Consider the following 13304-nt stretch of genomic DNA (forward strand, 5'->3'; position numbering starts at 1 on the left):
GAGTCATTTAGCACCAAGTATTTCACCTCTATGGAAGTACTTTCACATGTATAAAGTCACCTCTCAATCTTAAAAAACAAGTAATCTTAAAATATTGCTGTATGATTTTTTTCAGTCCTAGAGTCATTTTATAGCTCATTTCAGCACTTCTGGAAACATTCTTTATAATAATGTCAATGGCAGTTTTGGAAACAGAATCTCCCTTGTAACTGGCACCATCACTTGTAAATACCATATGGATTTAAAAGTACCCAAAGTAACTCAGAGGAAGGTGGAAAGAGTTGAGAAGGTGAAAACAGAACTCTATTTCATGCGAGGTCAGGAAATGAAGGTCCTCATCTTACAAGGCATCCCATTAGGTCTCACCAAGAGAAAGCAAATTTATTTGAAACAGTTGTTTACATTTGCTGTAGAGAAATAAGTGAGGTACTGATCTTGCATAGTTTGTGAAGAACAAACTTGCAATAGATGATAAGCCAAAAATCAGCAAGGAGCTATCCTGCCAGGTAGGAGGGAGGATATCCAGGTTCCAAGAGTCAACTTAACAGATGGGGCCTCAGTTGCTCTGCAGAAGTTGAGGCTGGAGTGACAAGACACCCATAATTACTCTTCTTGCTCAGATATATGGTTCAAGGAGAAATTTCTCTTTCACTATTTGCACTCTGCTGATTTGACTTACTAAATTGTCAATTGTCCTGCTCTTTAAAAACATAACAAACAATAACATGTTGATTTTGTGACTATCAAATTTGTTTTAGAAACTGTTAATGGCTTCAGACTGGTGTAGAGGGATCTAGTCTTTCATTAAAAATAAATACATTCTGGCAACCTTTGGCTGCATCTACTCTGCTGAATTGGACGATGCCACGAATGGCAGTAGAGGGCAACTGTTAAATTGCTAGAATGATCCTTGGCACAGTTTTGGCCTAAACCAAGTAACTCTCAGCTGGGATTATAACGCATGCTTTGGCAGTTAGTGTTGGCAAGGGTCTGTTCCCGATAGCTTGCATACAAAATAGGTCCAGGAGTCTGCAGGCTGCCTGGAGTATCATCACTGAAAGACATGACCTGTTCCATTCCTCTCAATGGGACAGGTCATACTCTAAGCTATACTTTGAGATTGCAATTCACATGCCAGTATTCTCAGCTGCTTCACTAACAGTTGTTTCGGTCCTGATTTAGATGAGGCTTACACGCTCACCCAAACTGAACAACTTACATCAGTGATACAGCATTATCATCTTAATTTTATTGCGACTTTTACTTTAATTGAGGTTTCTTACAGAATTTAACAGAATCACAGAACAGTTGAGGTTGGAAGGGACCTCTGGAGGTCATCTGGTCCAACCCCCCTGCTCAAGCAGGGTCACCTAGAGCAGCCTGCCCAGGACCATGTCCAGATGGCTTTTGAATATCTATCTCCAAGGATAGATACCTCCACAACATTTCCGGGCAACCTGTGCCAGTGCACAGTCACCCTCACAGTGAAAAAGTGTTTCTTGATGTACACATGGAGCCTCCTGTGTTTCAGTTTGTGCCCGTTGCCTCCGGTCCTGTCACTGGGCACCACTGGAAAGTAGCTGGCTCTGTCTTCTTTACACTCACCCTTCAGGTATTTATATACACTGGTAAAAGCCACACTGAGCCTTCTCTTCCCCAGGCTGAACAGTCCCAGCTCTCTCAGCCTTTCTCATAGCAGAGGTCCTCCAGGCCCTTAATCATCTTAGCGGCCCTTTGGTGACTCTTTCTAATAACTCCATCTCTCTATGACACTGGGGAGCCCAGATCTGGACACAGCACTCCAGATGTGGCCTCACCAGTGCTGAGCAGAGGGGAAGGATCACCTCCCTCCACGTGCTGGCAACGCTCCCCCTAATGCAGCCCAGGATACCGTCAGCCTTCTCTACCGCAAAGGCCCAGTTTAGAGCTGACTTGCCAATAAAGTACTGACAGGCAGAACGCTAATACTGCTGTGCTATCACAGTTCTGAGAGTTCAAGATACTATATAATACAAACAGACTATCATAGAGAGATATTCATGACAATGGTCTTGTGCATCACACTGAATTACCCCAAGCAGCCCATTCTGTCTTTCTGTGAGTAAGGGCTTGGGCTACCGTGGTTTGTGGCAGGCTACCTACGGTTTTCTAGCATCTGAAGATTGCTGCAGTTCAGACTCCACCTGTGGAATCTCCTTAGACATGGAGAGCCTTCAGGAGGTAATTTGGATACTGGAGTGGCTCAGAGAGGCCAAAGTGGGACTGCTGCCTCAGTGCAGAGCAAACAGGCAGAATGGAACAGCACAGCCAGCTAGGAAGGTGGGCACTTGTTGGTGAGAAAAGAAAACTTTCCATGCCTCCCAGTTACACAAAACAATTGCTAGACGTTTAGCAAGACACAGACCTAAAGTATTCATCACATTTCCTGTTTCTGAACTTGCTAACCGTTTTAAGAGCTCAGAACCCAAAACTTCTCTAATTTACATGGTTGGAAACAGACCCTACACAGGCAACTGAGGCATAAATATGTATCTGCAGGGCCTGGGTACTCAGAATTTACTACCCAGCCAACTCTATATAAGGATGCCAGCCCTATTCTGTCCAGGTCCTGTCCCCTTCCTGGACTCTCCATTTCCATGGAGAAGAAACCCAGTTGCATCAGCTGGAAGCTGTGGCACACTCCAGGCAGGTCCCTGATTTTAACAGGAAAGGCCCTAGGACCTCCAGGGAAGGCATCTGCCCTGCAATCCACCATAGCTGGAGTTTCCACAGGGTGCATGCACTGCTGGCTCAGACCACCCACACCACTGAGTCATAGGCTGGACAGGCAACAACAGTGGTACAGTGGCAACCCCTGCTGCTGGGATTCAGGCAGGGAAACGCAGCAGCATAGGGGCTGCTCTACCTCATTTGTTATACATGGCAGGTAGGGGGGGAAAATACCAAAAATCATTAATGATGCCTGGCATTTCCCATTGTTAGGCCCCATCTTATGTTGTTTCTAACTTTGCCAGCTCTAACCATACAGTCCGTAGTTTTCTAGCTTGGTGCCTGCTCAAAGTTTTTGGAAAAGGTCAGCCACAATTCAACTGTTTCTGAAAAGAAAGTAACTAACCACGTTAAAAAAATAGTGACATTTTCTTTGAGCTGCTCTAACACCCCCAAGCTTTGCAGCATTCACATGAAATTTGTCGGGAGGTGGCCCTCCTGTCTGGGACATGCCAAGCAAGAAGTCTCTGAAAATGTGTGGTTTACAATGATCAGGAGAAACATGTTAAAGTTTATAGCTAATTTCCCAGGACAGACTGTCTGCAACGACAACGTCCCAGCTTCTGGTGAGCACAGACACTGCAATTCTGTGCTGTGTGGACTCAGTGCTTTACACCAGACACCACATGAGGAAGATTCTCTTGTGCTCCTCAAGCTCCCCCTGCTTTTCATTCTGTGATTCTCTGGCTCAGCTTCAATGAGCCAGACAGTTAACTTGAGTGTGTTTCCTCATCTTCTTGTAACATTCAGTGGCTAGGATGTTTTAGTACTAACAAACTGGAATAGGTGGGGCAGCGTGGATGTAAAGATATCTTCCTTCTCTGCTGAAAGAACTGTGTTTTCAGGGATCAGAATATGAAAACCAGACAACACAGCAAGAATGCCACTAGATAAAATAAGATGAATTAAAGGAGAGAACTGGGGTTGAGATTCTGATCTCGTGACTGATTTATATAGATGCTGTTCAAGAAAATCTGAAGTAAAAGGAAAGCCAGCCTTAAAATATTAAGTCTCTCCCTATTGTTTGTGGGCTTTTGTTTGTCATAGTTTTTATATTCATCCCAGTAACGATGCGAACACACTGTTAAAAATAACTTGCTGCAAAACTCTGTGCGCACTAGGTTAAAGTTAATCCTGCAAGAGATTTATTCCTCCTTCTTCACACACACTGGAGTAATCTGCCTTGTCTTCCTCAAAACCTATTCTCACACTTCCATCAGTGTTAGGAGTACAAACAACAGCAGCAGCTTATTTATTAAATTTCACAAGCCAAATTAATGCACACTTCTGCAGTTCTAACTGCTTTTCTACAGTGGCTTGCACAAGTAACAGAACAGGCCTTTAGAAATGTAGTTTTACTAACCACATGTTGTTTGGTTCCTACTCTTTCTATGCATCAACATCTTTGACTGAAGGAAAATGAAAAGAATTTTCTCTTTTTTAAAATGTTTTAAATTTCACCTGCTGGATCTAATATGTGATGCAAAGTGACAGTCATGTAGCTTCTTATGTCAGTAGATGACCATTCCTGCTAAGTAGTAAAAGACTACTTGTGACTGAGAGGGAAATGTCTATATCGGATTATTAACTGTGCTCTTGTGGCATTAAAAAGTATGTGAGGATAGCACAATAGGAAATGAACCATGAGGAAATGAACAGATCCTTATTCAGCACAGGATATATATGACGTAAAACAAAGTGTCAACAGCAGCTGATGGGTCCCAATGTTTCTGTGCTCTCATTCTGGTTTAAAAGAGCTCTCTCGGGTAAGAAGCTTCTCCGGACTGCGGAAAGGCAATCAAACAGAACCATTATGTTCTCACCCAGAGCTACCAGTGCAGGGACATACACCATGGGATCAGAGGAGGCACAGGCGTGTCAGAAGAAGGCAGGCTGTGCTTTGGGAAGATGACACTCCAGCCATTCTGGGACTCCTTAGTGGGCCGTACTGATTCTTGGTGACCTCCTGAACCCAGGAAAGAGACCTGCAGTAGTACAAAACCACCTTGATTTCCATCTAGAATTTTCTTCTGAAAAGCCTCTTAAATCCACAGACCTCTAGATTTATAAACGACCCCCAGTTTTTCTCCAGATCATCCCTATTTATAAATGTATACCTCTAACATACCTCATTTTGTATCTCCTGTACATTTTGTACAATTCAATTCTTCAGAAGAGTTGGATTTTTCTCTTCAAAGATAAAATAAACCAAGAGTTCTGAAGTTTTATCAGATATGCAAACAGGGCTTAGACTGTATGTTTTTCCCCTCTCCCTTCAAATTCAGCAGGCCTGCAAACACTTTACTGTTGAAGTACTTTTTTCCAACAAATACTCCCACTGAATTATTTACTGTTGAGACATAGAAAAGGATTCAGAATATCTGTAATTTACTGGAGGAGAAAAAGTCTGAATTAAATGGTCTGTGTTTTGTAGCTTGATTGTGCTGGTTTGAGATAATTTCAGGGCAAGGTTCATTACTGCCTGGTGCTCCTTTGGGCTTGTGAAACAAACATCCACATATGCACCCACAGGAAAAATAAAGTTTGGTTTAAAATAAAGTTTTGGTGATCCCATACAAACCACAGTCTTTCAGCACTGCACCTCGCCGCCTTCTCAAAAGTATACACTGATGTATACAAAGAATGCTTCTGCAGCACTGCTTTCACCTTTCTCATCACAATGCCTGATGTGGTACTTAGGCAAGAAGAAGGAATTCTCAAGGGAAGATTTGTCCAGCGGTTGAATGTGATGAATAATCATGCAGTCTTTGTTTCCAACAATGAAAATAAACGCCGTGGTACTTAGAGGAGTGTCTGTCCACAGAAATCACCTCAGAGCTCTAACTTATAGAGCAAGAGTGGGATTCAGTTCTCCTGACACATTTGTCTAGACATCTTCTAGCGCCAACGGAGAGAAACAGGCTTTTCTACATTGTGATTCATTTATCTGTTTTATTACCTCTTCGGATGAGATGACTCTCACCTTAAAAGTGCCTCCTTCTCTCCATGGACTGGAAATGGTTTCTATGTGACTAGCTCACTTTTTAAACATTAGAAGAATTCCCACCCCATTTGTCCTCCCCTGTAACGAGTAGAACTGGGCCCCTTGAGCTTGAATCCAACCAACCAGGATGATGAGCGGGGGACTACCTAAAGCTACCAGTGCTGTGTTTGAGATCACAGCCCCCTCTAGTTCTTATGCTGTGCCTCCTTTATAGTTTTAGTTTTAATCCAAAGCATACTTTTGAAGTGATTCCCACAATCACCCCCAACTAACTACTGAGCTTTGATTTGCTTCATGAAACAGGCACCTTCCTCCACTGATGGTTCACAGCCAGGAACGATTTCTCAAACACAGGTGCCTATGCCACTAGCCTCCCATCACCTATACTGTTTTATGGCTAGCATACCTGGCACAGTTCTGGTCCAGACCAGCTAGCCCTCTTTTATACACAGCTGGGAGACGGCATGTGTCAGGGGCTGTCTCCAGCAGGCAGCTTGGAGGCAGACAGGCATCTTCTATGGGGGAAGAATGCTCTGGCATGTGGCTGACAGCCATAGTATGCCATACACCTCCAAGGCCAGCAAAGCCTCGACCTGTTTTACTTACTGCAATGAACACGACCTTAGCGACTACAACACTCTACAAGGATAAGGGAGAAATTGTCCATGGTTGAAAGAGCTCCGCTCCTCTAAGTAACTTCCCCGTAGAATGGCCAACATAACAGAACAAGTGCCTCCTGGATTACAGTATAGCCTGGCGGTTTGGTCAGCCTCTGCAGAAAGAGAATCCCCTTAAACAGAGGAGGCAATTGAACCCGAGTCTCCCACATCCTAGATTAGTGCATTCACCACTCAGACCTTGAACAAAAAAGCAGTTACCACCTCTGCTCCACGAGAGCATTTTGTGTGGCGTCCAATCCTTTGTGGAGCTGGATCCAACTGCTTTCTCAGTGAAGCTGCAAAATGACACGGATGCAACCGTAATTCATGGCCTTGAGGTGATATGCTGTAATGGCCAGTAACAATACGGAGTTTAATGTTCTGTTAACCCTCCTGCAGTAATTCAACGCCCTGACAATCCCTACCAAATGAAGATCCCTGAGGAAACAGTCAAAGAAAAGCCTAATTCCTGGACTGTAGTTTTAGGCAAACTGTTGTCAAAACTGCTTCGTGTGGTTGAGACTGAAGGGCTTCTGAACGTACTGCAAAGCTAGGACTTACATTAGGACTATCTTTACTAAAACTTGGGGCACTTAAAAAGTTTAAGCATGCCCTGGTTATATCAAATATGAGCCTTTACTCTCCACTTGCACGCAAACGGAGCCGCACTCCCCGCTGCCCGAAGGCTGCTCAGCCAGTACATCACAGATCACCAGGCGAGCTACGGCGGGGCATTTACGGTGACAGAAGCACTGCAGGCCGAGTTATCGTTTCACGGCCTGCAAACAGCCTCGTGCCTGGTGACCCAGAAGTCATGCAGCCACCCAGGGTGGGACTGCCAGGCCGTGATGAGCCAAGCCTTGCAACACCTCCCTGGGGCAGAGGGAAGGAAACGCCGCCGCTCCCATCTTACCGGGAGCGATTGCCTCCCGCTGGGAATCACACCCCCACACCTCCGGGCTGCGCCTTCGCCCCTGAGACGCCCGCTGCCTGTCGCCTCGACCCCCGCCGCGGGCGGCCCGCCCGCTGCCTGCGGTGCCGCCTGGCCGCCCCCGTGCGCCCCCCCGACCCTCAGCGACCGCCGAGGCCGCCAACCGCCGCCCGCCAACCGCCGCCGTCACCCCTGGGCCGCGCCCGGCGGAGGGGCCGCCACCGGGCTGCGGGGCCGAACCGGGCCGGCCGAGGGTGGGGCCGGAGCGGGCCCCGCGGGGGGCAGCTCCCCTCGGGGCGGGCTGGCGCGCCTCGCCCGCGCCGGCGAGAGGGGCTGCGCCCTCTGACGAGCCCGGGTGATGGGAGGCAGAGCGGCGGGGCGGGGTGACCGCCGCAGCTCTAATAAGGCCGGGGCTAGCGCTGGCCGAGGGCTGTTTGCCTCGGTGCCCCGCGCTGCCCGGCGGCCCCGCCCGCCCGCCCGCCCCCGAGCATGCAGTGCTTCCCCAGCCTGGTGCTAGCCCTCAGCTCGCTGCTGGGCGCCCTGGCGCTGCTGCAGCTCTCGCTGTACCTCCGGGTGCCGTCCCGCTACGGGAAGCACGAGGAGCGGCTGTGCCGGCCGCGGGGCCGGCTGCCGGCGCGCTGCGCCTGGTTCCTGCAGGAGCTGCCCTCCTTCCTGGTGCCCGCGCTGCTGCTGGCGCTGCGCAGCCCACCGCGCCTCGAGCCGCTCGGCTGCCGCCTTCTCTGCTGCCTCTTCTGCTGGCACTACTTCTACAGGTACCGCCGCCGGGCAGGGCTCCCGCGGCTCCCCCCGGCCCCGCCGCCTGCCCGCGGCGCCGCCCGGAGCCGCCCCGCCACCGGCCCGCGGCGCTCCGGGGGCGAGCGGCGGCTGCGAAGAGCTGCGGCCTCCCCTCGGGAAACGGGGGAAAAAATAAACCAAGGGAAGCTGCGGGAATGGGCGCAGCCGGGGCCGGGTGGGCGGTAGGGCTGGGGCAAGTCTTGGTCGCAGCATCGCTCCCTCCCGTCTGAGACGCGGTCCTTCTAATGATCGCCAACGGGGGGGCGCGGGAACAGCTAATTCGTGCCCCCGGGCTTTGCTCGAAACGTAGGGGCCGGTCGGGTCGGCGTCTCTCCCCCGTCCTGGCCGCCGGGGGAAGGAGCAGGTGGTACTCGGGTGCTTGAAGCAGGGAAGAGGATGTATGCTCTGGATTTTTAGCTTAAAAGAAAAACCAAAAAACCAGAAGGCTAAGGTGGAGCGAAGTTTTGGATGCAACTGATCCAACTATTATGTAAAGGAGCATGCGAAGTGCTTATTGCGGGCAGGAGAAGCGCAGCACGTGGGGCGCCAGGAGCAGCGCCGGCCGCCAAAGCAAGCCGTGGGAACGCGCGTGAGGATGGCCCGAATGCAAAACCGCTACGGCAGTGAGAGAGCAAGGACCGAATGAGCCGCACTGCTGTGCAGCTAGCACAGGAAAAAACAAAGTCACTGCAGGCTTCCTGCGCCACAACACAAAAGTTGGTTCTTTATGCTCAATTTGTCATTCTCGCTTCGCTACCAAAGCACCAATTTATCTTTTTTTTCCTTTTCTTTCTTTTTAGAAACTTTGTCGTATCAGATGTCAATGAATGCTGTAACTCTAATTAATTCTGTATTTACTAATCAGGAGCTCAAAGAAAAAGTAGAGTTTTGACCCACTGTTGGTTGTGACTGTGAAGTGACATAGCTCTACAATTGTCACCTGGTTCTGCAGTCAGTGGGACTTGGTTCTGGAGTATATCACCAGAATATGTCTTTTGACCTTTTGAGCTGAGTGTGTTTTATCTTCTGCTCCACTTCCATTTTCTACGGAGTTCTTTCAAGAGGAATTTGACTTTCAGTTCTATGTTCATGGAAAAAACTGGCTTTTCACAAATGGCAAGTGCATGTGACAACGTGATGCCATTATGTAGTAAAGAGCCGTGTAGCTTCTGAGGCAAAACTTTTTCTGACTTGGTTTGCTATTTTTTACCTCAATTCCTATTTCTATTTTTTATTTTGCTTCCTAGAAATAGAAAACATTCATGTAATAATTGATGGGAAATTATTATTTGCAAGTCAACCAAAATCACTATGTTGAAAATCCAGCTGCAGTATCTCTACAGACAGTTTAGGGATAGAAACTCCAGGCTGTTATAGATAAATTTAAAACAGAGAATGGTTTAAAGTGTTAAAACACCATGTTAGAGATATATTCGTTATCACTAACATTGTCTTTTCTTTGCTGCACTAAGTCAGCTGGAGAACACTACCTTTGACACATTTGGCTCCCAGAAAGCTAGATGTATTCATTATATGTAGTTATACTAAATTTAATTTAATGCATTCTGCTATTCTCAAGAATTTCGGGTCGTTTCAGAAACACAGAACTCAACGAGCACCACTAGACAACTGAAAGAAATGTTACCCTACCGGTATGCATACATCTTTTGAGTCAGTGGCTTCTTTTTGAACATTACTGCTAGACTTAAGCAGAAGCACTGTGTTTTCATATATTTTCTTTCTCAGATAATTTGGGGGTCTTCTCATCTGTGGCTGGAGTATACTTTTTCTCTTGTAAAAATAAAAGCCCTCATTTTAACCAAGTCTGTATAACAAACAATTCTGTTTCTAATACTGCATGTTACTCCAGTATTATTCTTACAGTGTGCAGCCTCTTCTCATGCAAGCCATTCTGAGATTCCACTGAATCAATTAATATTTGAAATGTTGTATTAAATATTAGTGCTCTACTGTTATGTAAAAGAGCAACAAAAATCGCAAATTAGGAGTTTTTCTGGGTGTCACCTGATGCTATGGGGACAGGCAGGTTCTTTGAGGGATCCTTGGTAGAACGACCAATGGCCACAGGGTTGTGGTTATAATTAGAGCTTTAGTATTACATAAATTTTTAACAATCAGCCTAGCTTATTGTTAGCTACAATTTCTAGCAGTTAGCATTGCTTATTGTTACACAGAATTTTTAGCAATTAGCATAGCTTACAGTTAAACAGAATTTCTAATAATTTGCGTAGGTTTCTTATTATCTAGAATTTTTATTTATGTAGACTTTTTAGTCATCTGGACCCTCTGCAGATCAGGTCAAATTCTTAATGATCAGCACGTGATACAATAATTGTAATCTAGACTCAGACTTTACCTAAAAGAACATGAGTTACTCACTCAGTCCTCGGAGGAAGAAGACGACGACGGTGGAGGCATCCCTGACCACTGGGGGATCACAGGGTTTGCTGTCCAGCAGCAGTTCCCGTCCAAGCTCACTTGCAGCTGCTGGATTTTATAGGCAGTATCTCATGTGCTGTTATGCTTCCCTGTTCCATAACGGGTGCCACCACATCCTGGCGACAATGCTGGTGGGCAAACCGCCTTATCGCAATGTTGAAAAAGGGGTAGAAAGAAGGTGGGGGGAGATACGTGATCAGCATGCTTATGTATTATGGCTGTTGGCCTTATAAAATGGCATTGGTTGTGCTAACCATATTACGAGGGGTTAGGAGCTGGTTAGGTACTGGTCACACTGGGTTAGGGCATTTCATCGGCATACAGTATTTGAAAAGAGGTTCAGTACAGTTTGATATTACAGCCAGACTTTATCTTGATATTTTTTTCTATTTATTATCTTTAGTAGAAATAATCTAACAACAGTTTTAAATACTTTTGTGATTAAACTTGACTGCAAGTATAATGAGTAAAACATACAATTGATCAATAATGAAATTACATTTACTTAATGGATGTAGCCTACCGCAGTTTTTCTGACTTTAAAATTTTGAAGTGAATAAAGCTGTTCCACTTTTAATTATAAATATATTTTGTTAATCTACTCCTACTTTTACTACTGATCATCTGACATCTGTATTTAAGCATTCCTTTATGTTTGTATGAAAAAGAAAAGTTTCTTCGTATATTGTTGCATAATTTAGTGACTTCTTTCTCTCCACAGGGAAGCTTTTATCATTCCTAATTTTGTCTCATCTATTACACCAAACATGCATGCGGAAGGGAAGTTTTGATTAGAGGTATGCTCAGAAGGACAATATAGTCCATAATGGAGAAACATAGATTTTTAAAGGACTGCTATGCTAGCTATTCTGCCTTCCTATGTGTTATGACCAGCTGTGCTGCCCCAGTAGCTTGTGTTTGACTGACGCACATATTTTGGAGTAACTCCAAGTCTTGGTCTGAAGACTCCAGAAGATGGAGGATCCATCATTTTCTTTGGAGAATCCACTGTTTTCTTTGGTAGTGTAGTCTTCTGAACTCTTTCACTATCACTTAAACAACGTGTTTAAAATGTCGTGCTTGAATTTGACTAGCCTCGATTTCTTCCCAGCGGTGCTTGCTATTTCTCGCTCTGTGCTGATTTAAAGTACTCCTTAGTATCCTTTAGTATTTTCTTACCATGATATCACTTACACAGTAATCAGATCATCTTTCAATTTGCTTGTACAGAGCTGTCAGGTCCTACATCTGCACCGGTGTGATCCAGATAATATAGGAGCACATGATCATATTTCTGATGAATTAGCTACTGCACATGATATGGTGTTTATGATGGATTTATGTTTTTGTAGTGGATTTGTGCCAGCTACAGGGGAACAGACATTACCTGATCTGACATAGAGTTAGAGTGGTGCAGACACATGATACTTCATCCAGCATGAAGTTGGTCAGGATAAGATTACCTTTTCATAAATTTAGGAACAGGTTTAAACCAGCAAAATTAATTTGTCCTGCTTTTGCACATGGTGTCAAGTAGCTGCAACATTCTTTATTTGATCTGAGGTATCCTAAGCCAGATTTATCCTGTCACTGAACCACAGCTGAAGGCACTCAATGCAAGACTTTTTTTTTCCCTCAGCCCTCAGATAATTTCTGTGGCTTTTTTCCTCTCTTCTTCTACATCCATTTTAAAATGAAGACATCAGTGTTGGATGTAGAATACAATACCAGAGTTGTAGTAGCATATCTAGAGACAACATCATCTTCCTGTTCCCATATGCTACTCCCATGCTTACAGATTGGAAGAGTGCTTTCTGTTTTGGAGTCACACTAGGAGGCCACTGTGTTTCCAGGCTACTTTGAGCATCCTGGAGCTGGTGTAACCATGATTGTAACCAAGGTTACAATCTACCACTCTTTAGGAATGGTTTGTGTCTGTATGGCTGCATTTCTTTGATTTTAAAGTAACTTTTCTGTATGAGCTTAGTGCTCAGTAATGCTGTTCTACCCACATTGATGTTCACCACTTGTCTAGAATTTGTGCCATGTGCCAGCTTTATCAGTGGTAATTTTGTATTTATTGTCAGGTCTTTCAAGAATATGCTGGAGTGTTGTAAGGACCACTCTAATCCTCTTCTGGAAACTCCCTGGGTTAATGCTGATGGCTCCTCATTGACAGGACTTTGTAGGACCTCTCTGCTTGCTCGGTGGAGCCCCATGAGGCAGGTCTGGCAGGTGGTGTGCTCCCATCTAGCCCACTGCTGAAAGAGAAGAGGGATGGTCATCTGAGTACCAGCTGCTGGCCAAAGAATCAACCCTCCCCTAGCACAGTCTAATACACAGATTTTCTGCCTGAGAGGATGCAATAGGGAGGTGGATGGAGCCAGGAAACCTTCCCCCTCTTCCCGCCTTGGCCCAGGAGCAGCAGTCCAGTGGCCTGTGGTGAACTGTGACAGCAGTACGCTCTCCGTCTTTCTCTGCCACCACTAGGCAGCAGCCTCTGTCTTTGTGGCAAACGCAAGATGATGCGTTCCCTGAGGCTTTCATGAAGGGCTAAAGGCAGACTGCTGCTGCTGCTGCTGCTGAGGGGAGGAAAGGGAAGGGAGGCATCTCCAATCCCACCCCCTGCCTCTTTGTCTGCTATCAGTTAGCCAGCTCTTCATCTCTCAATGTGCACTTTATTACC

The 13304-nt window shown here is 45.9% G+C and overlaps 1 protein-coding gene across 1 annotated transcript in view; it reads left to right on the forward strand.

The window, feature by feature from the left end:
* The first annotated feature begins 7852 nt into the window (after positions 1-7852).
* SRD5A2 (steroid 5 alpha-reductase 2) overlaps positions 7853-13304 on the forward strand; it is a 32600-nt gene continuing 27148 nt past the window's right edge. The window contains exon 1 of the mRNA XM_076363712.1: positions 7853-8136. Coding sequence (XP_076219827.1) covers positions 7853-8136 — 284 coding nt within the window. The remainder of the gene's footprint in view (positions 8137-13304) is intronic.

Source organism: Aptenodytes patagonicus, unplaced genomic scaffold (genome assembly GCF_965638725.1).
Source record: "Aptenodytes patagonicus unplaced genomic scaffold, bAptPat1.pri.cur scaffold_81, whole genome shotgun sequence".
NCBI classification, from domain to species: Eukaryota; Metazoa; Chordata; class Aves; order Sphenisciformes; family Spheniscidae; genus Aptenodytes; species Aptenodytes patagonicus.